This window comes from Cebus imitator, unplaced genomic scaffold (genome assembly GCF_001604975.1).
Source record: "Cebus imitator isolate Cc_AM_T3 unplaced genomic scaffold, Cebus_imitator-1.0 Scaffold3, whole genome shotgun sequence".
In the NCBI taxonomy this organism is placed as follows: Eukaryota; Metazoa; Chordata; class Mammalia; order Primates; family Cebidae; genus Cebus; species Cebus imitator.
This window is the reverse complement of record NW_016107318.1, coordinates 5,220,081-5,243,471: the sequence shown is the minus strand read 5'-3', so window position 1 is coordinate 5,243,471 and position 23,391 is coordinate 5,220,081. Positions and strand designations below refer to the sequence as shown.

The 23,391-nt window shown below is 40.8% G+C and overlaps 2 protein-coding genes across 4 annotated transcripts in view; one reads left to right on the top strand and one right to left on the bottom strand.

Moving 5' to 3' along the window:
- On the bottom strand, positions 1 to 520 carry LOC108306503 (ubiquitin-40S ribosomal protein S27a-like). The gene has a single exon (XM_037739587.1). It carries the CDS (start codon positions 474 to 476, stop codon positions 6 to 8), a length of 471 nt encoding a protein of 156 aa, XP_037595515.1. The 5' UTR covers positions 477 to 520; the 3' UTR covers positions 1 to 5.
- ST6GALNAC5 (ST6 N-acetylgalactosaminide alpha-2,6-sialyltransferase 5) overlaps positions 1 to 23,391 on the top strand; it is a 178,006-nt gene that overhangs the window by 100,273 nt on the left and 54,342 nt on the right. The window lies entirely within an intron of this gene.

Here is a 23,391-nt window from a genome sequence, read left to right as displayed (position 1 = left end):
CTCAGTTATTTGTCTTCTGGTTTGTTGAAGCAGGAAGTCAGACAACATTTGCCACAATAATGTCTGTCAAAGTGGCTTGCCATAAACACTCCAGCACCACATTCATCAGAAGAGCACTCTCGACGAAGGCGACTAATTTTGCCATTCTCATCCACCTTATAATATTTCAGAAGCGCCAGCTTGACCTTCTTTCTCTTGTGCTTATTCTTCTTGGGAGTGGTGTAAGACTTCTTCTTCCTTTTCTTAGCACCACCACGAAATCTCAACACAAGATGAAGAGTAGACTCCTTCTGAATGTTGTAGTCAGACAAAGTACGTCCATCTTCCAGTTGCTTGCCAGCAAAGATCAGTCTTTGCTGATCAGGAGGAATTCCTTCCTTATCCTGGATTTTGGCCTTTACATTTTCTATCGTTTCCGAGGGTTCAACCTCGAGGGTTATGGTCTTCCCCGTAAGGGTTTTCACGAAAATCTGCATTTTGGTGGCGGCCCCACCTGAGGCGCAGATGGCGGATCGAAAAGGAAGCTATATTTTGCTATTTAGTACTTCTATACCTTGGCTAATTTTTTTCCACTGGATGTGTCATAAACGGAAAGAAGAAAATTAAAATCTCCTTTATATGGAATAGGTTTTTCTATTCTTTATAAAGAATGAAAGAGCTAAATGTAAGAAATAACACTATGAAATTCTTAAAAGAAAATGTAGATATAAATCTTTATGACCTTGATTAGGTAATGGATTCTTAGACATGTTACCAAAAACACAAGCAATATAAGAAAAAATATAGAAAGTGGAAAAAATCAAAATTAAAAACTTTTTTCCTTCAAAGGATACCATCAAGAAAATAAAAAGATAACCCAAAGAGTCAGAGAAAATTTTAGCAAATTATATATGTGATAAGTGACTTGTGTTTAGAATAATGAGTAACTAGTACAATTCAGTAATAAAAAGACAAGTAACTCAGTTTTAAAATGAGCAAAGGATTTGAAAAGACATTTCTCCAAAGAAGATGTAAAATGGCTAACAAACACACAGGAAGATGCTCAACGTCATTAATACTTAGGGAAAATGCAAACCCAAGCCACTTGACACCAGTTAGGTTGGCTATATTCAAAAAGATAAAAAAAAAATAACAAGCGTTATGGCAAGGATGTAGGAAAATTGGAACCTTCATACATTGCTGGTGGGAATGTAAAATGCTGTATCCTCTTTGAAAAGCAGCCTGGCAGTTCCTCAAATGATTAAGCATAGAGTTACCATGTGGTTCAACAATTCTACCGCTAGATATCTACCCAAGAGACATGAAAACATGTCCACGTAAAAGCTTGTACATAAGTGTTCATAGCAGCACAATATATAAAACCCCAAAAGTGGAAACAACCCAAATGTCCATAAATTGATGAATAGATTAATAAAATCTGGTAACCCATATAATGGCATATTCTTCAGCAATTAAAAACAAATAAAGTACTTGATGCTTTTGCCTCACAGCTCTTAAGATTCTTTCCTTCATCTTGGCTTTAGATAACCTGATGACTATGTGCCTAGGTGATGATATTTTTGCGATGAATTTCACTCTATGGTCAGTTATCTTCACTTTCTACTGTCTCATTCTTGTGCCCCGTTTTGTTTTTATTTCCTTAATTCTATTTTTTTTTTATCTTGGACTACTCCTTTCCTTAGTTGTACAAGCTCATACCTTATCTCTTCCTATTATGCTAGCATACTTTCCCTTAAATATTCCATTATTGCATTATATATCTTCTTTCATCCAGGTGATCACTTTAATTTGAAGGATTTTTTTCCTCCAAATTCATGGCAAAACATTTGTTCATAACATCCATTGGTATAGTAATATTTTACAGAAGAATGTACTTTATTAATAAATTTTTGGCCTCTTTTCCCTTTTGTCTTAGAGTACAGATATAAGTTTGATTATTTATCGTTGAATGGTTTTCATTTTCCTGAACTCTGTATTTGTAAGGGTTTTCCTGGGGCAGGACCTGGTCAGATTTCCTGTCTAGCACCCTTTTGCAATGCAAAGGTTCTTCTTTCCATAGTTTCCGCAAAAATAGAACGCTTCTCAGGAACGGTGCTTTGCCTTTCTGAATCTTCATTTGGCCTTGCTTTTTTATGGAATTCATTGTGGTAGGACAGGGGTAGAAAGTCACCTCCTGCTTCTGGCACACTTTTGCCAGCAAGGGGCACAGCTTCTGACTCTCAGGGTACACCTGTCACTCTCGGGAAGGATATTGTCAGTGGCCTGCTCTGAGATCTGTCATGGCTGGTCTCCTACCACTGAGGTCTTGAGATCTCTCTTTATCCTCTCCCAAATTTTTCCCAGGAGAACTCAGTTGCTTTTAGAAAATCTTAAAAGTATTTTAAGACTTAAGATAGATACTTAAAAGTATGTAAACTCTCTCCTGAAGTTTTATTAACAACTGAGTTTTTGTTTTGAGTTTTCCATTCTTTATTTGCCTTAGGTTGGCTCCAGGGAGCAAAGTCTGGAGAAGACTGCATGACGCAGCCATGGGAGGCACTGGGAGTTTCCACTCCCAATCTCCACCAAAAAGACCGTGCTTTTGAAGGTATTTGTTTTTCCTTCTAAAGCCTTAGTTTCTTTATACAGTGGCCAAAAATAGTGCAAGAATATCTTCATGGCAACTGCAGGCATTGCTCATTGTATGGCAAGCTGATTTACGGAACTTTTCCACCACAGAATTGATGGTTCTGAGCATGAACTCAAACAGCAGTTACCTGAAAATCCAGATACATAAGGTCTCATCCCCCTATCTGTCAGTTCTGTCAGGGTGAAGTGTGCGCCTTCTCGGCCTTCTGCTGTCTGTGGTGCTCACTGCTAAATGGTTGAGTAGAAATGCCTCAGAGGAATCATCTTGGCGCTGGCTCCAAGGCTCTGTGCAGTCAGCCAGGCTATGAAAGAAGGCAGCCTGTGCCTTCCCCTGACTCCTTCCTGCTCCCTCTCCAACCTAATCTTCTTGAATGCACACCCCATTTAAGAGCCGATGGAAAAGTGGATCACTGACAAATAACCAATTATTGTATGAATTAACCTCTTGCTGGCAGCTGAGCAGTTTGATAGCTGACTCAAACTGGGTGATTTGAGAATTTAATAAAGGGACTACTAATAAATCCTGTGGGAATATAAACTCTCATTTAGGGTTGAGAGAGAGTAGTCAAAGGTTATTCTTTGACTAGAGAGCTAGAGACTAAATACTAGAGAGCCTGTGCTGTTTCTTGGCCTGGAGGGACTGAGAAAAGGAATGGCACAGGAAACTCCCAAGAGTGTTGCAGAGTGAGGGCTTCTGGAAAGGGGCTGTGGGTGGCCTTCAGTACTGGGCTGTAGACTGTATAAGGGCGAAAGTAGGGAAAAGAATCTCACCTCTCTGTGTCCCCTTCAGAGCTCCTGACAAGGCTTCTCATTGACCAAACCCAATCAAAAACCAGATAGCAAATGGAGCCACCTGATCAAGTCCTTCTCCTATGACGAGGGGAAGAGAGTGGATCTGGAGGGGCAGAAAGAAAATAAACAACCCTACAGGGCCACCCGTTGCTAGAGCAAAATTTGAAAGGAATTTTATTCTGTAGCAAACACATTGCAAATATTGTTGGCTTACGGAAAGCAAATATAAGATTATTCTAAAGAAAACATAAGCCTAAGGCCATATATCAATTACAAGGTGAGTTTAAGGGCTCAACACAGTAATATATCATCATATTCAAACCAACAAATACCTGAATTTGAATGCTCAGGCAGAGGTTTATTTCAACATGTACACACTGAGCGTTTTCTGAAAATCATCAAGTTTTTATTGCCATTTTATCCTAAATCCCTTGACCACTTCTCATTCAGTTTCCACAAACAGGCTTCCTCTTTCCACCCTTATTTTAATCCTGTGGTTTCCTAACTCAGGCTTCTTCTCTGCTAATTCTACTCCTTCTCATAGACACATATTTTTTTCTGTTCTTTGACATCAGTTTCCATATCTTCTCTTGTGAGATTTCACACTGTTTCTTTAGCCCAGCCCTCCCTTATGAATTCCCAGCCCATAGACTGGACATGGATGAAGCTGGAAACTACCATCCTCAGCAAACTAACAGAAGATTAGAAAACCAGACACCACATGTTCTCACTCATAAGTGGGAATCGAACAATGAGAACACATTAACACGGGGATGGGAACATCACACACCAGGGCCTGTCACCGGGTGGGGGCCGAGGGAAGGGATAGTATTAGAAGAAATACCTATTATAGATGACGAGCTGATGGGTGGAGCAATCTACCATGGCACGTATATACCTATGTAACAAACCTGCATGTTCTCCATGTGTTAAAAGTATAATAATAATACAAAAATTTGCTGATTTTCTTTTCATTGTAGAAAATGCTTAAGAAATTTTAAAAATATTAACTTCTCCACCAAAAAAGAAATTCCATCAATATATTTATCTATTTTTATTAGAAAACAAAAATGAAGGCCATAAAATATTAAATAAGTTTGAGAATTCAGTAATAGGCCAGTGTGTGTGTGTGTGTGTGTGTGTGTGTGTGTGTGTGTGTCTGTTAGGGGGTTGTTTGGGAATGCTTAAGGTAATGTTTTTCAACATAATTTAAGATGTCTATTAAGCATCCAGGTGAAAATGTCCAGTTGACATTTCTAGGATTTTTATGGTTTTAGGCCTTATGTTTAAGTTTTTAATCTATCTTGAGTTAATTTTTGTATAAGGTGTAAAGAAGGGGTCCAGTTTCAGTTTTCTGCATATGGCTAGCCAGTTTTCCCAACACCATTTATTAAATAGGGAATTCTTTCCCCATTGCTTGGTTTTGTCAGGTTTGTCAAAGATCAGATGATTGTAGATGTGTGGTGTTATTTCTGAGGCCTCTGTTCTCTTCCATTGGTCTATATATCTGTTTTGGTACCAGTACCATGCTGTTTTGGTTACTGCAGCCTTGTAATATAGTTTGAAGTCAGGTTACATGATGCCTCCAGCTTTATTCTTTTTCCTTAGGATTATCTTAGGTATACGGGCTCTTTTTCAGTTCCACGTGAAATTTAAAGCAGTTTTTTCTAATTCTGTGAGGAAACTCATGGTAGCTTGATGGTGATAGCATTAAATCTATAAATTATTAGGCAGTATGGCCATTTTCATAATATTGTTTCTTCCTACCCATGAGGAAATCAGCAATTTCTATGTGGTGGCAGCAGACTTTGACATAGGTCCTCAAATCAATCACTAGAAAAGAAATTATTGACTAAAATCAGATGAAGCAGGGCTGGCAGTGGAGACAGTGAGAGGGTAGAGCTAAACGACATAGTTATTCATTCAAGCAGCAGCTATTTTACTGCCAGACATGAGCATACAGTTCCAAGCAGGGAAGACATGAGCTATGTGTCTTCACCATGAATTTACAACCACCTGGATATGAGACACCAGGGAGAAGGTTTTGATGGTTACTAATGGGTTATGTTTTTGGGAGACTGACCCCTACATAGACTATAGAAATTGCTGATTTCTGTAGTACTCCTATAGTCTTTCTTGAATTGCAGATTTATATATTTCTTGAATGAATAACTCTAGTCTTTTAGCTCTACCCTCTAACTATCTCCACTGCTAGCCCTGCTTCACCTGACTTTAGTCAATAATTTCTTTTCTGGTGTTTGCTTTGAGGACCTATGTCAACGTCTGCTGCCATCACCTTGACATAGGTTCTCAGTATCTTTCTCCTGTAGCACCGAAGGGCCTTCCAAATATTCCCTCCCTAATCCTTTCTTTTCACTGTAGCCAATTACCTTTCTAAAGGGCAACTGTGCTCCCTTTTTAATTTGATTTAATTTAATTTAATTTTAGACTGGGTCTGGCTCTGTCACCCAGGTTGGAGTTCAGTGGTGAGATCTTAGCTCACTGCAACCTCCACCTCCGAGGCTCAAGCTGTCCTGCCTCCTCAGCCTCCCAAGTAGCTGGGACTACAGGTGCATGCCACCATGCCCCATTAATTTTTCTATTTCTTTGTAGAGATGGGGATTCACCATGTTGCCAGGCTGGTCTCGAATTCCTGAGCTTAAGCGATCCACCCACCTCGGCCTCCCAAAGTTCTGGGATTACAGGTGTGAGCCACTGAGCCCAATCTCTTTTTAAAATAATGAAATAAAATTCTCACTACTTTTGCCTTGCTGGCGGGGCCACAGATGATTCCTGCGTATTTGCCAAACAGTGTGCACACACTTGCATTTGCATGTTAGAGACGGAGCAGGTCCACTCTAGCTTCCTGCTGCCCTTGAGCTACCTTCCAGTTTGCTACCGTGTGTTTGCAGGACTAAGTCCTTAGCATGGAAATCGTTTTCCTTTCTAGCCTCATTTCTTGCATTACCCATCCACTCACTTAGTACTTGGATTCTTCAACCTTTTACAATCCCCTAAAATGTTTTCTGTGTGCCATGCCCCTTTTCCTTTCCCCAGGATTTCCTATGTATGCTTTAAGAAGCATCTCGAATATCACTCCCACTGTGATGCCTTTGTGAACTCTCTAGCATCAGCTGCTCTTTCCTCTGCTGTTGTCTTACTTTGTCTATCTCTGGTTGTGCAATAATTACATCTTTACATTTCTGTCGGCCCAGCATAAGCCCTACAGGCCAGGACTGTATTGTAGTTTTTCTTTGTCGTCCCACCCATCAGTGCAAAATTTGGAAAATAGCAAGAACTCAATCAATAGCTGCTAAATTAATGAACACTTTATTAGCCTACATTTATGGTGCATTCTTGGTGCCCATTAAACAGTTTCATCATCCTCATCTCAGCATTATGCTTCGCTGCAGCTTTCCCTAACGAATTTTGTGAGAAATATGGAATATTGCATGATTCTTTGGTCACATGGGGGTTTAATTCCTACTTATACTTTTCTTGTATTACTAGAAATAATGACAGTAACTACTTATCTGGCCAATCTCTGAGGTTTCTTTTTAAGGCAATTGTTATTGTTGGAGAAATTTGCAAAGCCTGACTCTTAGCCTCATATCTAAGTGGTTAATTCTCCACTACGTTATGTTTAGCTTTCAGCTCTGGAAAACACTCTTTGAATGCCTCCTTTGTGCAGATTTATTCAACTGTCTCCTCTTTCTTTCATTAAGCTTTCTCAGTAAAGCCATAGTCCTTCTGTTTTCAATTGTGAATTTATTTCCACTGGAGCTTTCTGACTTAGAATCTATTTGAACTTCTACAGAAACTTTGGTTGAAAAGCGAAAAAAGAGAAAAAGACCCGTTTTTTAAAGATTTTCTCTTTCAACTAATATTAGAGGGAATTTCTTTGTGATTAAACAAATTTATTATAAAGTAACACACACTGTGAAATAGCCATACAACCACAATGTCATTATAAATATATTTTTCTTATCAGAGAAGACAACAGGCAAATCAGCCACGCTTGCAAGGTCATATTTCACAGAGACAGCTGAATTCGCCCACTGTTGAATTATGTTATGAAGCCAGTGATTTAGTATTGTCATCTATTTTGATTGACACCAAAAGCCTTCCAGGACAGTAAATGTAAAGACGTTAGTAGAAAATCACTTACAAAATGGCTTGATAGTTCCTGTTAATGAGTTTTAAAATGCGGTATAACAACTTAATCAAATCAGACAGCTCCATAAAAGAATTAATTTGGTCATTGGCCCTCTTTCCAAAAATGACTTCGTTGTACTGAGTAAGGTGAGAATTTTTCTGTGGCTAAAACATTCACAACTAGATTCTAAATGACATGACATGGGATAAGTTATAGATTACCCAAAGTTTCTCACGAGTTATTTATATTGTGGCCTCCTGTTAAATGAAATGCATGTCTTTTCTGAAGTTTTATTTTAATGAAAGAGAAAGAAGAATATGAGTGACATGTGTTAAAGACCCGGAGTCCATACTTAAAACCTCAATTTTGGGTAAATTGTGTGTTACCTTTTAGAAATTGGAGTGACATTGAGATGCTATTAGGGGTCGCCAACTGGAGGGGATTCAGAAATATCTCCATATGCCCCAGGCCACAGCAATAATGTTCTACAATGTCAAGAGGAAAACACAGGACCAATTTAAAGCAGCAAAGTTCTGCATTATTTTTTGCTATGCTCTTGTCCCAAACTCTAGAGGAGATTATTAGGAAGGTAGTATCTGCCCCTGTAGAATTATGGGCTTATGCCAAGACTAGAGACCTAAGGAGACTCATGTCTTGTCTACCCAGACTCAAACACCAGTCTCTTTAATGCACCTCCAGACTGAGGTCGTTTCTAAGGTCAGCTTTAGGGAGAACATTGCATATAGTCAGAATTACCTCCAAAATTCATAAATGACCTTTCTTTGGTGTAGATCACTGTCTCTTGGATTGAGCAGCAGATTAAGAAGTCAGATTGCATTTAGGTTTACATTATGCAAAATTTAATATGTTTTGGCTGGGCACAGTGGCTCACACCTGTAAGGAAGTCAAGGTGGGAGGATGGATAGAGGTCAGGAGTTCGAGGCCAGCTCGGGCAACATAGCAAGACCCTGACTCTATAAAAACTTTAAGAAGTAGCTGGACACAGTGGCACATGCCTGTAGTCCCAGATACTTGGGAGGCTGGGGCAGAAGGATCATTTGAGCCCAGGAGTTTGAGGCTGCAGTGAGCTATGATCATGCCACTACACTCCAGCCTAGGTAACAGAATGAGACCCAGAATGTCTTTTACAAAAACAAAACAAAACAAAAAAAACCCTAGTATCTTTAAATACTAGGACTCACCTTCATAATGGCATTGAGAGGCAGGAAGTCTGCCAGGCAGAGCATGAGGGAGGGAAGAGCAGAGTCACAGACTCTACCTCAGACTGTCTTATTTACAGACAAGTTACAGGCACTTTTAAAATCATCTCTCCTTTCCTTCACCTCTCTTTCCTTTTCTCAGCTTTCTGTCTCTCTCCTAGAGTTAAATTTTGATTAATAAAAAAGAAAAATAATGTGAATTATTTGTGTGTTAAATATGTATAGCATTTCTATATATTATTGTGATATAATAATATTTGTATTATTAATATTTAATTAAAACCATCAGCACACACTTAGAACCTCAGTTTTGGGTAATGTAATTATTACCACCTTTCCTATCTGACATTTATTTGTGTATGTGCTCAGTGTATATCTGTGTCATCTATGAGACTGTGGGGTCCATGAAGAAAGGGACCATGTCTCTTTTGGTTCACCATTTCATTCTCATGACTAGCATGGACCAAGAGGAGCTGAAAACATTTTTATTAAATGAATGGCTGAAAGAGAGAGACCATTAGGCATTACTGTCTTTGTAGTAACTGTGGCTCAATAATGTTGCAGTGTTATAGACACATTTATTATTTATAAAGAGCTTTCACAAACATGACTTTATTATAAAGGTGACCTTATTATAAAGGTCCCCTACCCCAGTTTGTAAAAAAAGAAACTGAGACTTGGAGAGGCTAACCAACTTGTCCAAAGTTGCACAGCTAACTCGTGGCAGAACTAGGTCTTGAACCCTGTCTTCTAACCCTAAGCCAGACCAATTGGAGTTCCCCATCCCCAGTGACCTCTCTTACATTTATGGGGACTCTTGTGTATCAGAGTTAGTGACTCTGTGCCCAGGTAAAAGGCAGTGATCACACCTTATCACTCACAATAGAGATGTATTAGTGCCTACTATGCACCAGACATTGCGCAAAACATCCAGGAGGCAAACATGAGTGAGATGTAGTTCTTGCCATCAAAATAACTCACAATCTAATGCAGCAGAGTGGTGAACATGTACATTTCCAATATACCGTTAATATTTTTGTGGATGAAATCCTATCCTGTGTGCAGTTGCAGTAATATGCAGACCAAATGGAAGGAAAAGCAAGGCTTGGTGGTTTGCACATACGTGAACAATGATTACTTCAAGTTCAAAACAAGATTTTAACCATTCTTCCCAAGTGTTTTCACCATAGTGTGTATTTTCAGAGCTGAGGCCAGGAGCCTTAAATTTTAGAAACAGCTGTGGAACTCCTTTCAGTACTTATAGTTGGAAGGAGGCTGACATTGTCAGGGAGTTGCTCTGGAAAGTACAGGCAGTGAACATATTGTATCTTTTCCCTTATTCCAGTGTTAGTGTCCCCATAGAATTCCAAGTGAGAAAATAACCTACAAAGGTGTGAGGCAGGAATCATATTACAACATTCAAGCAGGTGAGATCCTCAGAGATGAAAGGGGAAGAAAATGGCACTTTAATGCATGAGAGTAATCTTCCAGGATTTGTACCAGGATGTGTTATATTTTATCAAGAAGAGTCCCCAGAAGGGTCAGCTTCAGGAACATCATGTGAATCCCTGGAGAAAAATAAATGATTGATTGGCTGTCACATGTACAGTTTCAATACGCTGGGCAAAGCAAAGCAAGAAAAGGTGAGGTCTCACCAAGCACAGATTACAAAGCAAATGCATTTTTTGTGTGCTTGTTTCACAGTAGATGACTTTAAAACAAAAAGAGAAAAATAACCCTGTAAGTGAGTAGAAATTCGGGAAGTAAAACTGAGTGATAGTAAAACACATGCAGGTGATACACAGAGTTTGTACAGTTTTCTGGTTATAAGACAGGGTGGAATGAATACTCAAAGAGAAGACTGTTATGAACAGTGGTTCAGAAGGATGAAGGAACTTGATGAGGTTGTGAGGGATCTAGATGGAATGTTTTGCTTGAAACATGGAAACAACGAATGAGCCTAGTTTTGAATCAAAATGACCTGAAAAGCTTCTATAGCAAGTTTCCGACCAAGCAGTGCTCTGTTATGGAAGATCCTGCCATATAAATAGAAACTTTTCTAGAACTTTTAGTAGATGAACCTTCATAAGTAAGATCCAGGCAATCAAATTACTACTCTTTGAATGCTATTGTGGGTATCATGGTCAAGATCTAATGTTTTATTTCCATTTATACTAAAGAAATAAAACTTAATGTCCGTAGTTCAGGTTATATTTGAAACTTTAATAGTTCTAAATTGAAGTTAGCATAAAAACACTCTGTAGGCTAAGCATGGTGGCTCACATCTGTAATCTTAATGCTTTGAGAGGCCAAGGCTGGAGAATCACTTAAGGCCAGGAGTTTGAGACCAGCCTGGGTAACGTAGCAAGACCCCATCTGATATGGTTCAGCTCTGTGTCCCCACCCAGATCTCACCTCAATTTGTAATAATCCCATGTTACGAGTGGGACCAGGTGGAGAAAATTGAATCATAATGGCAGTTCCCCCCTACCCCCAACGCCATTGTTCTCATGATAGTGAGTTTTCATGAGACCTGACGGTTTTATAAGGGACTTTTCCCTTCACTCAGCACTCGTTCTCCCTCCTGCTGCCCTGAGAAGAGGTGCCTTCTGCCATGATTGACAGTTTCCTGAGGCCTCCACAGCCATGCAGAACTATGACTCAATTACACCCCTTTTCTTTATAAGTGACCCCGTCTCGGGTATATCTTCATAGCAGCATGAGAACAGACTAATACAGTAAGTTGGTGCCAGGAGTAGTGGATCGCTGCTATAAAGATATCCAAAAACTGAAAATAAACATTTCCAGACATAATGGCATGCTCCTGTAGTCTAGCTTTTCAGGAGGATAAGGCAAGAGGATTACTTGAGCCCAGGAGTTTGAGGTTACAATGAGCTATGATTGTGCCACTGCACTCTAGCCTAGCTGACAGAGTGAGACTTTGTCTCCCTAAAAAAGTAAAATTTAAAAAAAAGAAAGCCTCCATAAATGACATTTTAAAGGGAAAAATGTTTAGGACAATTACATCGTGTATTCGAACAAAATGATTTCTTATTTCAGAACCAGTGAAAATCTACGATGACTGGAAAATAGATGAATTATGGTCACTGAGAAGCAGAATGTAAAGAATTAGTTGCAGGAAAAGAAAACCTAGTTTCCTTTACGTGCCACTCACATGCTGGTATTTTCTCATTATTAGAACTTATATTTTTTTAAGTTCAGAATTTTAAAATTCCCCAGAGACTTCTGCAAAACCTAAACCATCATTGAGTAATTCATCAAAAATCCAGAGGCAGTAAAAGTTCCATGACTAATATGTGTGAAATGTTTGAAGATGAAACTCTCTTTTGTAATTATATACTGCAGAATGTGGAATAGCTTCTGTCGTTTGAATTACCTACCTGAGGATACTACTTGAAAGTTCTATCTTGCATAAATAACAGTCCACCTCTTATAGAAGACAGGCAGTGTTTTCATACCTGAAATAGAAATTATTTTAGAATCATTTCCATGCAACTTTTTTTCATTATTACTTAGATCTGGTGACTATGAAAGGGAGTAAACTCACACAGCTGGGTCTTTTCAGACAGAGCGATTCAATTTATTTTTGCTCCGATATTGTAGGAAAATAAAAAGGTTAAAATTACCTTTTTGGTTCAATGTGGCGTTTTCCCTAGATACCTAAACAAATGGAAGACAGGAAGCCTTCCCAGCTTTGGAATGGGGGACAGTAAGGGACTTCCCTTGTAGTGTGTTGTGTTTTATCTGAAATCTGGCGCTTTTCTGAATTTAATCCTTCAAACAGACAGTATCTTGTAACTTTTCCAGATATTTCCCTGGTTCAGAAAGAGGCAAGAGTCTTACTTTAATTCTGATCTAATGTGTACATGCCTTTTAATTATGTGCTAAAACAATTTAGGAAATGGGATAGTTTGTTACAAACTTGCTCCTGCTTTGGAAATGGTGACTTAGTTGGTCTGGGTTCTGGTCAGGAATGTGCAGGTTTGGGGATTTTTTATGACAGTAAAATATACATATTATAAAATTTACCACTTTAAGTCTACAATTCAGTGGCATTAAGTACGCTCACACTGTTGTGCCATCAATACTGCTATCCACACCCAGAACTTTATTCTCATCCCGAATTGAAACTCCGTACTCATTAAACAATAACTGCCCATTTCCCTCATCTCTCTGCCCTTGGTAACCGCTATTCTACTTTCTGTTTTATGAGTTTCACTATTCTAGGTACCTCATATACATGAAATCTTACAGTGTTTCTCCTTTTGTGTCTGGATCGTTTTATTTAGCGTGTTTTCAAGGTTCAGTAATGCTGCTGTCATTTGGATCAGAATTTCATTGTCTTTCAAAGCTAAGTATGTTCTACCGTATGTTATACACATTTTGTTTATACATTCCTCCACTGATGGGCATTTGGGTTGTTTCCACCATTTGGCTTTTGAGAAGAAAGATGCTATTGACATTGGTATACAAAATTTACTTGAGCCCCTACTTTTAGTTTTTTTTATATATATCTAGACATGAATTGCTGGATGATATAGTAATTCTATGTTGATTTTTTTGAGGAATTACCATACTATAGAAGTGTGTAGTTTTTTGTTGTTGTTTGTTTGTTCTTTCGTTTGTTGAGACGGGGTCTTCTGTTGCCCAGGCTGGTCTTCAGTGGCATGATCACAGCTCACTGCAGCCTTGAACTCCCAGGCCCAAGCGGTACTCCCACCTTAGCCTCCCAAGTAGCTGGGACTACAGGTGCATGCCACCACACCCAGCTAATTTTTGTATTTTTTGTAGAGACGGGGTTTCACCATATTGCCCAGGCTGGTCTCAAACTCCTGAGCTCAAGCAATTTGCCCACCTCAGCCTCCCAAAGTGCTGGAATTACAGGCATAGGCCACCACACTGGGCCAGAATGTGTAGCTTTTAACCAGCATTCCAAGTGATCTTATGATTAGATACTTTGGGGAACACTTATTTGTCAGTTACCTATTCCCATGCAACAAATCACTCCAAACGATTAGTAGCTTACAACCACCACCATTTATTTAACTCACAATTATACTGGGTGGTTATTCTGGCCTGCGCTGGGTTTGTCTGATCTCTGTTGGCCTAGTTCATGTTTCTGTGGTCACTTGGCTGGTCATTTGGGTGCTGGCTCTTCTCAGATGGCCTCAGTCATATATCCAGTGGTTGCTTGGCTACAGGCTGAAGCAGTGGCATGACGAGGCCTAGAACCTTTCCTTGTCTAGGAAGCTAACCCCAGCTTACTCCCGGGGTGGTAGGGTCCCAAGAACAGCAAGAGGGCAAGCTCCAGTGCAAAAGCTCTTTTCAGGTCTTTGCCTGTACTATGTTTGCTGGTCCTGTTGGCCAAAGTAAGTCACCTGGCCAAGCCCAGTGTCACTATAGAGGGCACTACCAAACAGTGTGGATACAGAAAGGCAGAATAAGAGCTGGGGTCGTTACTCTTATTATTCCACCACAACTTAACTGCTTCATTCAGTATTCTGATGTGGACTCAGGGTTATCTGAAAACTTCCTCCTTCCGTAATAAATCCGTAAATGGAGCATAACAGTGTCTGAAGTTGCATACAGGCCTCTGAACCACATGCCCCAGCATCTCTACAATGCTCTCCATTTGAGGGTTTCTTCATTAATTTAATAAATACTTATCGCGAATCTACTTGTGTCTGGAACTCTTCTAGGACCTGGGATATAGCTATGAACAAAACAGTCCAAGTTCCTCTTCTCTAGGGACTTACATTCTACTGTAGATGGAAAAGTTGTAGGAGTGAGACTAAATGTTTGGATCCCTGGCACATATCCAGGAAGTTTTGTTGTTGTTGTTGTTGTTTAAAGAAGAAGCTTGGAGAATGTTCTTTATCCCCTGTTCTGCACCCCTATGTGTTTTTACTAATATTTGAGTAGAGGAAAATATTTTGGTTAATTAGAATTTCCGGGTATTTAAATGCCAGGAAGCAGATGGGAAACCTGTGTTAGGACATGAGAACTGACTTTTAACTTGTAATCCTTATAGGTTGGTGCAAAAGTAATCACGGCTTTTGCCATTACGGCAAGCCACGGTTACTTTGGCACCAGTCTAATACAAGACTGATAGATTTGCTTCTCACTTCCTTTATGTTTTCTGCAAGTCTTTGTGGCTAAGACTTTTGGCCCCATAGCTACCTGAGGGAGGGCTGCTGATCTTTACAGCTCAAAGGGCACTGAAGTGTCACATCCAGCTGAGCAGTGATGGATGGCTACAACAGACATTTTCTTTGAATACTTTTCTTTTTTTATTATTATTATGTGTGTTTAATCCTATGGGGGTAGAGCAGCATTTTATATTTTTAAAGTAACACTACTTTGTTTGAAAATTTGATTTTTATAAACTTAAAGTGCATGTCATCAGCACCTGGAGATGAGATGGATTTGATGTCGAGCTGGGGCTCTGTGGGGCTGGGACTCTTGGCATGAGTTACTTTGCCAATGAAAACTCACTTCACCCGCAAGAGCTTTCACTGAACGACAGTCAAGCTTTGCCTCAGTGTAAGCAAGTACTTCAGTGGGGGAGAATCAGGAGACAGCATGTAAGAGTGTTCAAATTAGGATCTTCAGAGTCAGACAGATGTGTCCGTTACTAGCATTGACCTTGGGCAAATGACTTAACCTCTCGGAGTCTCAGTTTCTTTATCTATAAAATGGGATAATAACACTGTCTGCCCCCATGAAACTGGAAACATTAACAGAAAACGTGTAAACTTGTAGCATAGGGCCTGCAGTAAGCACTTGATTAAAAATGTTAGCTAAGGGCTGTTATCTTTTCTTCTTTTCTGAGACAGAATCCCGATCTGTCGCCCAGGCTAGAGTGCAGTGGAGTGATCTCGACTCACTGCAACCTCCACCTCCCAGGTTCAAACGATTCTCCTGCCTCAGCCTCCCAAGTAGCTAGGATTACAGGCGCCCGCCACCAAGCCTGGCTAATCTTTGTGGTTTTTAGTAGAGACGGGGTTTCACCATGTTGTTCAGGCTGATCTCAAACCCCTGACCTCAGATCATTCACCTGCCTCAAACTCCCAAAGGGCCGGGATTATAGGCATGAGCCACCGTGCCCAGCCTGAAGGCTGTTATCTTAATCAATGCTGTTCTGATCTACAGTTTCATCACCACAAACAGGTGACTTTGGCCTGGCTCACAGTACCAGAATCTGAGCTGCAGGGGCATTACTCTTTGGACCACTCTAGCACCAATCCAAGCTGAGAAAAAGACATGTATGAAACTGTCTTACCATTTGTATGTAGCCAGTCAGGAATTCCTACTTGGGCTCTTGGCCACCAACACTGAACCATAGAAGCAGTCCATCCACCACTACCACAACAGTAAAAACTAGCACTTCAAACACTAACACCTTACCTTGGAATGATTTTAGGGTTGTTAGAAAGAGAGCCCCCAAATATCTCCTGTATAACTCTCCACCAGACTTCGTGGAAGAGCCCACCACTGAGAGGTAAATTGACTGGATCTTGTATTTTCCTCTTTGGACTTAGCTGAAAGTCTCAGCTGGGCCCAGTGAGAGTCTGGTTGGAAGTAGATTTTGATAGATGGGAACAGGAGTTTCACCAGGTAAGAGGAGAAGAGAGAAAATTTTGGTTCCTGGATATAGGAGCCATGCAACTTGTCTAATTTCACCGTAAACATGGCACGCAGGGAGAGGGTGAAATGCCCCAGGTAGCCAGTGGAAATTACAGGCTTTGGTGTTGGGGAGAGCAGGGAAATAAAGAAATTAGAGGTAGGAGAGGGATCCAAAGGGGAAATGAAAGAAAGGTAAATTTTCAGCTGAGTTACATGAGCAACATCAACTGTAACACAGGGTGGAAAAATACCGTCTTCCTGTCCTCCCCCATGTGACAGGAAGCTGATCTGCCCTCTTGGATTTATTTCCTTCTGGGGCTGTATTTCTCTCCTTGGGCTTTGTCTCACCTCCTATCTTGTTATAGGCGATCTTTTCCCCCCGAGGAAATCATAATTCTATCACTGTGGAAATTGAAGTGTCTTCAGCTCTCATACCAGCCTTAGAGTATTTTCTTAGGACAAATTGCCAATTTCCTCTTTTATGGAAAATACTAAAGTACTTTTTTTTTTATAGAGTGACCTTGATCCTTTCCCATTTGCTATTCTTCCTAGTTTCTAGACTGGGGCTAGAAAAAACTGAATAAAGTTGTCAGCCTAATGGTAATAACCACATTAAAATGTTTCCCTGAAAGTCTTTGGAGCAGAGTGCTTGGGCATTTTTACTAGTGACTACCCATGAAGTGACAGCACTATAGACATAGGGTTTTATTGTGTCCAGAGAACTTTCCACCACCCTTTCTGGTATACTTCACGGTGTCTGTCTTATCCAGGCCTCAACACACGGCTTGGAGCAGAATCAATGATCAACAAATGTTAATTCAGTGATAGGGCAGATGGTTATTGATTTTAAAATAACAAGCTTGGGCTGGGTGTAGTGGCTGTCACCTATAATCCTAGCACTTTGGGAGACCAAGGCCGAGATGGGTGGGTTACATGAGGTCAGGAGTTCAAGACCAGCCTGGCCAACCTGGTGAAATCCCATCTCTACCAAACCTACAAAAATTAGCCAGACATCCTTTAATCCCAGCTACTCAGGAGGCTGAGGCAGGAAAAGTTTAAGCCCAGGAGATGGAGGTTGCAGTGAGCCGAGATTGTGCCACTGCACTCCAGCCTGGCCAACAGAGCAAGACTCTGTCTCTAATAATAATAATAATAGTAACCTTGCCTTATATTGTTGGGATGCACATTTCTAAGAAGTGGCCCTTGACAGCTCTGGGAAGCTCTGAGACACTGTTCTTCCTTGGAGTAGTCCCTCTCAGCCTGAGACACTGTCCATCTCAATCTGTGGCACAGGGTCTCCAACTCCAGGAAGCCAGGAAGCTCAGTCATTAACAGTCGTTTGACCCTGTGGCTCCAGGATACCCCAGCACTCTGTACTAAACACTGGACCACTCCTCTCCTTAAAGATGTTCAAGATTGTGCTCTAATTAGTTTGGAAATGGAATTTCATAGACTATTTCTAAAAGCAGCTGCAGCCTGGGGACAAATTGATTAAATTCACCAGTTCTCCTGAAAATGATATTTGAAAGTAAATTGAGCTGCTTCTATCTTTCTAGAGAAATCTACATTGTCATTCAGATGTTGGAGACCCTCAAGGGGCAGAAATATCTTCATCCCCTGCTCTCTGGGTGCTGACTAAAAACTCTTGATCCTTTTTTTTGAAGTCTGAGGTTCTGTTGTGAGCCTCTGAAAAGCAGGGGACAGAATATTCTGGCAGACTCTGGCAAATAGATGACTCCTTGCTGGGAATAAGCTTCAGCCTTTTCCAAGGTCTGCCACAACAGAAGCAGTAGCATGAGAGCAGCACTCAGTAGGACAATGACGATGAGGCTAATGAGAGCTTTAGGCCATGAGAAACACTGCCTCCCCAGGCAGCATTCAGATCCGCAGAAACATTCTTGTTTTACGTGCCTTGGTGTCTCTGGCCTGTACAAGGTCAGCAACACATTCAAACTGGAGTGGAGAACGGGGGACGTAAAAACGTGATTGCTGAAGGCAGCACCACCTCAACCCCTGGCGTCATCGAGTGCGCCTTTGCTGCTAGGGGACAGAAAAGCCATTAGAGATATTCCCTGGGTATGTAGCCCGGTTTTTTTTGTTTTTTAGCATATACCCCAAGTGATTCAAGAGCATGACAAGATTTGGGAATTACAGTCCTTGAGCACAATCTCCCATTGGTAGTTTACAAGGTTATACTTTAGGGTAATTGAACATGTTTTATTTTTATTTTATCTGTAATAATATTTTGTCTTCATTTTGTATATAATTTTGTTTTTATATTTTGTGTCTATACTATATAATACAATATAATTATTCTGCTAGTAACATTTGAATTTTGTAATATAGTGATAATGATAACATAGCAACTGTGAATGTAAGTAATACTTATTATATACAATATATTGCTCTATTGTAATACAATTATTTGGTTAGTAATATTTTTATTTTGTAATACAGTGATAATAATAATATAGTAATTGTGCATGTAAGTACTACTTATCATATACAAGATATTGTTCTATTGTAACACAATATAATTATTTCGATAGTAACATTTTTATTTTGTAATATAGTGATAGTGATAATATAGTAACCGTACATGTAAGTACTACTTATTATATACAAGATATTTTTCTGAGTACTTTTACATACGTTATCGAAGTGAATCTCCACAATGACTTTTTGAAGGAGGTGGTATTGTCAACATCATTTTACAGATGAGAGAAGAGACGCACAAAGAAGCTCAATGATTGGCCCAAGGTTCCATCACTGGAGAGTGGTAGGGCTTGAATTTCCACCCAGACCTGGCGATTCCCATGCCTGAGCCTTTTAACTATCACACTGCCCTGATCCAAGTGACCAGAAGCTTTAGGAAATTTGATTAGAGAGAGTTGCATCACTAGGTAACAGAAAGATATATTAAAAAGTCTGTGGGAAGGGAAGGAAAGATGCCTTCTCTGCAGAAATAACGTTTAGAAGTTTTTTGAGCCTTAAGTAAATTAGACCATCTGTTTGTGGCCAGGAACATACTCAGTGAATAATGTCCCAGATGACAAAAAAATAGATTTTGCAGAACCCCAGCAGTCAGTTGCCGCATGAGTATGGAATCCACAGGAATTCCAGGTCACTCCTTGTTCCAGAAATAAGAAAAAAGCATTAATAAGAAGCAGATCTTGGCTTCATCCAACCTGGGAATAGGAGGAAACCTGCCTCAGAATGCCAGAAAAAATGAGGGATAGTAGGGGACACCCAATGCAACCGGATTCCTCAAATTCTGCTTGAAAGCTGGAAAGCTTCACTATGTGTTCTGCACTAACAGGCAAAGACAGGTCCTAACTGGATTGTCTGGTCCTCTCTTGGCGGGAGAGGCCTTGGCCTTTGTGAACCAAGGAAGAGATTTTTATGACAAACCGTTCTAGATGCTTTTTAGCCGAAGTTAAAGAAGATTATGAGTGAATTAGAAAAGAGGTTTATAATAGAGCTTTGGATTAATTTATTCATTCATAAACATTTATTGAGTGCTTTAGCTGACTTAGGCAGTACTCTAGAGGATACAGAAATGAAGAAAAAAATTGGTTCTGTTCCCAAGAATCTTACAACTGACTGGTAGAGACAGACAGCAAAACCAGCAACAGCTCAATATGGTATTTCCATAGACATGTTTGAGAATTCCTACGGTCTATGTGGCAAGGGCACTTCAAACTTCTTAAGGGTGAGAACACCAAGTGCAAAAGAGCCCCCAAAGGAGGCCTTGCATTATGTCACAAAGTATTTGCAGTTGCCCAGGCTGATATGCGAAGACCTCGCTAGCAGAAGGAGCAGCGTGTGCACAAGAGGACAAAGGGCAAGGGCACCCCACAGTCCTGCAAGTGCTCAGTGAGCAACCAGAACTACCAGCTAGTCTCCCAACTCATGTTCTCTTTTGGTGGAATCTCCACATCCAGCTCTACAACCTCAAGAATCCCAAGCCAGGGTCTAGGTCTCAATATGAAGTCAGATTCTGTTTCTGGAGCCTACTCTGTGAGTCAATGCACAATTTCTTACTAATTTCACCCGGACGATGGAAGGCATGAAAAGCCATCCAGACTCTTTCGTGAAATTAGAATTGTCAAGGAAAGGAGCTGATCCTTCTCGAGTAAACAGTCATGGGGCTAAAGGCTTTCTGGGTTTTGGTGGGGATGTTGTTGTTTGATTTTACATATCGTCTTTATTATGGGCTTTTTCACCAAACTGTTGCTGTTTGTCTTTATCACTGAAAAGCATCCTCTCCTAACCCAGAGTCAGGTTATTATTTGTTTGCTCCTAGTCTCGTATTTTCTGTGGGTGCATTTCATCCCCTTGTGGGGAGAAGCCATCCCTAAATCCTAATGCTACACTGTATGTTTCTAAGTGTTTGCCTCAAGCCCCCACTCCCATTTGCTATTGATCCCTGAGAGACTGTTACATTTATTTGCATTGACACGGTGGCTCACCACCTTAAGTGAAAGGATAAACAATTAATTTCCCAGCTCCTGGAAGCTGGATGGCCTTTCTGGGATGCCATTAAGTCTTGTCTTGGAGAGGGCTGTTTAAAGTAGCTGCTCAGACTGAACTTTGACTAATTATTCAATCAACGATTTGGCAGGTCAGTCAATAGGAAATGATGTACAGTCTGCTGAAATTGATCACACTTCATTTCCCATCAATTGTAAAGCCAAATTGTGGATAAAGTCATAAGTAAAGGATCATTGCCTGCCATTCTTAGGTCCATGTTTCCCTATCCCTTCCACTTACTTAAACCCCAGCCTCATCCATAAAAGCAAGAGAATTTTGCACTTACAGAGGAAATCAGTACAAAATGTTTACCGCCTTCTGAGATGGAAAGGGAAGGGAGAGTATTTTCTATTTCATAATTGATGTGCTGCAGCCACATAATCCTCTAACCTTTTCAGGCAGCTCGAATGTGGAGGCTGGATTTTACATCCCATGATCCATTTTACATCACTTACTTCCACATCTATTACCATTCCATCGGCCAAATGACAGGATTCCCCATCGGGGCCTTTGACTGTATGGGGTTCTTCAACTTTATGCAGGCGGACAGGCATGTAGAACTTCACACATGGGTGATTTGCAGGCAATTCGTATGAGGCAATGGCAGATTTAGTGTAGCCTTTCTGAAAAGTTATGAATAAAGGATGTAAGGAGGAAGGTCCCCCCAACCCCAACCCCACCCAGGAGAAGGCTTGGAATGATCCAAGCAGTGAATATTATGACTGTAACTACCACCCTCTCAGAAGGTGCAAAATGGAATGTGTGCTTGTCCACATTGATTGGCAGCTACTGAAACCAATCACTGGCTCAGGTCAGTAGAGCCCCAGTGTTAGGCAATAGATCATGAAGAAAGTAGAGACACCGATTCAGATTTCCACATCAGCTTCCTCACCCGCTCTGTGCTCCCAGGACAACTGGCCTTTTCTCTTGCACACTGGGGCCTGATAAAAGCCTCTGGGACCTGAGATGAACCACCAGAAAATAATCAGAATGGCATTTTCTGGGATATATGGCCATATGAAAAAATGATTACATTTTCCTCACAAGGATTTGCAAAGTGGAAAGAGCAGGGTTTTAAAATCTGTATTTTTAGCAGAGAAAACTAAGGTTTAGAAAGTTGAATTACTTCCTTAACAAATATTTATGGAGAATTTACTATGTGCTAAGCATAGTTTTAGGCACTAAGCTTACTGTATTAGTCAGAATTCTCCAGAGAAACAGAACCAAGAGGACACACATACACACACACACACACACACACACACACACTTTATTATGAGAAGTTGACTCATGCAATTATGGAGGCTGAGAAGTTCCATGATCTGCAGATTGCAACTTGGAGACTCAGGAAAGCCAACAGGGTAAATCAGTCCAACCTGAGACCCATCGGAGCTGATGTTATAAATCCCAGTCTACAGGCAAGAGAAGATGGGATGACATGTCCTAATTTAAGCATTGAGATAGAAAAAAAGAGTGCTAATCCTTTCCTTAACTTTTTGTCCTGTTCAGGCCCTCAGTGGATCTGATGACACCAGCCACATTGGGGAGGATCAGCTACTTGACTGAGTCCACTGACTCAATACTAGTCTCATCCAGAAACACCCTCAAGACACACCGGAAGTAACGACTACTCTGAGCCCTGTAGTTCAGGCCTCAAAGGGCTCACAGTCCACCCATGCATATGTACATATATTATGTGTCAATAAAAATGGTTCTAATTTTTTTAATTAAAAATAAAGAGCTCTTAGTCTAGCGGAGGAGACAGACCTGAATGCAGGCAAAAACAATACAATGTGGACAGAGGTAAAACAGCTGAAGGGGAAGCGCTGCCGGGTCCCGCAAGGTCTGTGCTGAGGAAAGGACATAAAGCATCAAGGACAAGCAGGAGTGAACCAGGTTGAGAGAGCTTTTCAGGCAGAGGGAACAGCATATGCGATGACCCAGAGGCAAGACAGGACTTAACAGGCAAAAGGTTAGAGCCCAAAATACATGGCGGAAAAGGGGAGAGGTGGGTTGGAGAGACCCAGGGGCCCGTTCAGGAAGGAGTGTGTGAGCTTGTAAGTAGCTTTCTCCTGAGAGCCAGGCCTGTGATCTTAGGATCCTGAAAGGCAGAGCGGGGGCAGCTTCAGTTCTAGCCAAATTCACCCTCCTGCAGCTCCTTCTCCTCCCCTCCAATCTCCTCCACCTACCCCTGCATACCCTCTTCCTCCACTCCCCCCGAATCCTCCTGTGTCTCTTGCCCTCCCCCTCCCATAGCTCCCTTCCTCCTCCTGCATCTCCTCTCCTTCATCTCCTGCATCTCCTCCCCCTCTTCCTCCTGCATCTCCCCTCCTTCATCCCCTGCATCTCCTCCCCCTCCTCCTTCTGCATCTCATCTCCTTCATCCTCTGCATCTCCTCCCCCTCTTCCTCCTGC

Coding starts and splice junctions, on each gene's coding strand:
- LOC108306503 (XM_037739587.1), bottom strand. CDS start 476: ATGCAGATTTTCGTGAAAACCCTTACGGGGAAGACCATAACCCTCGAG.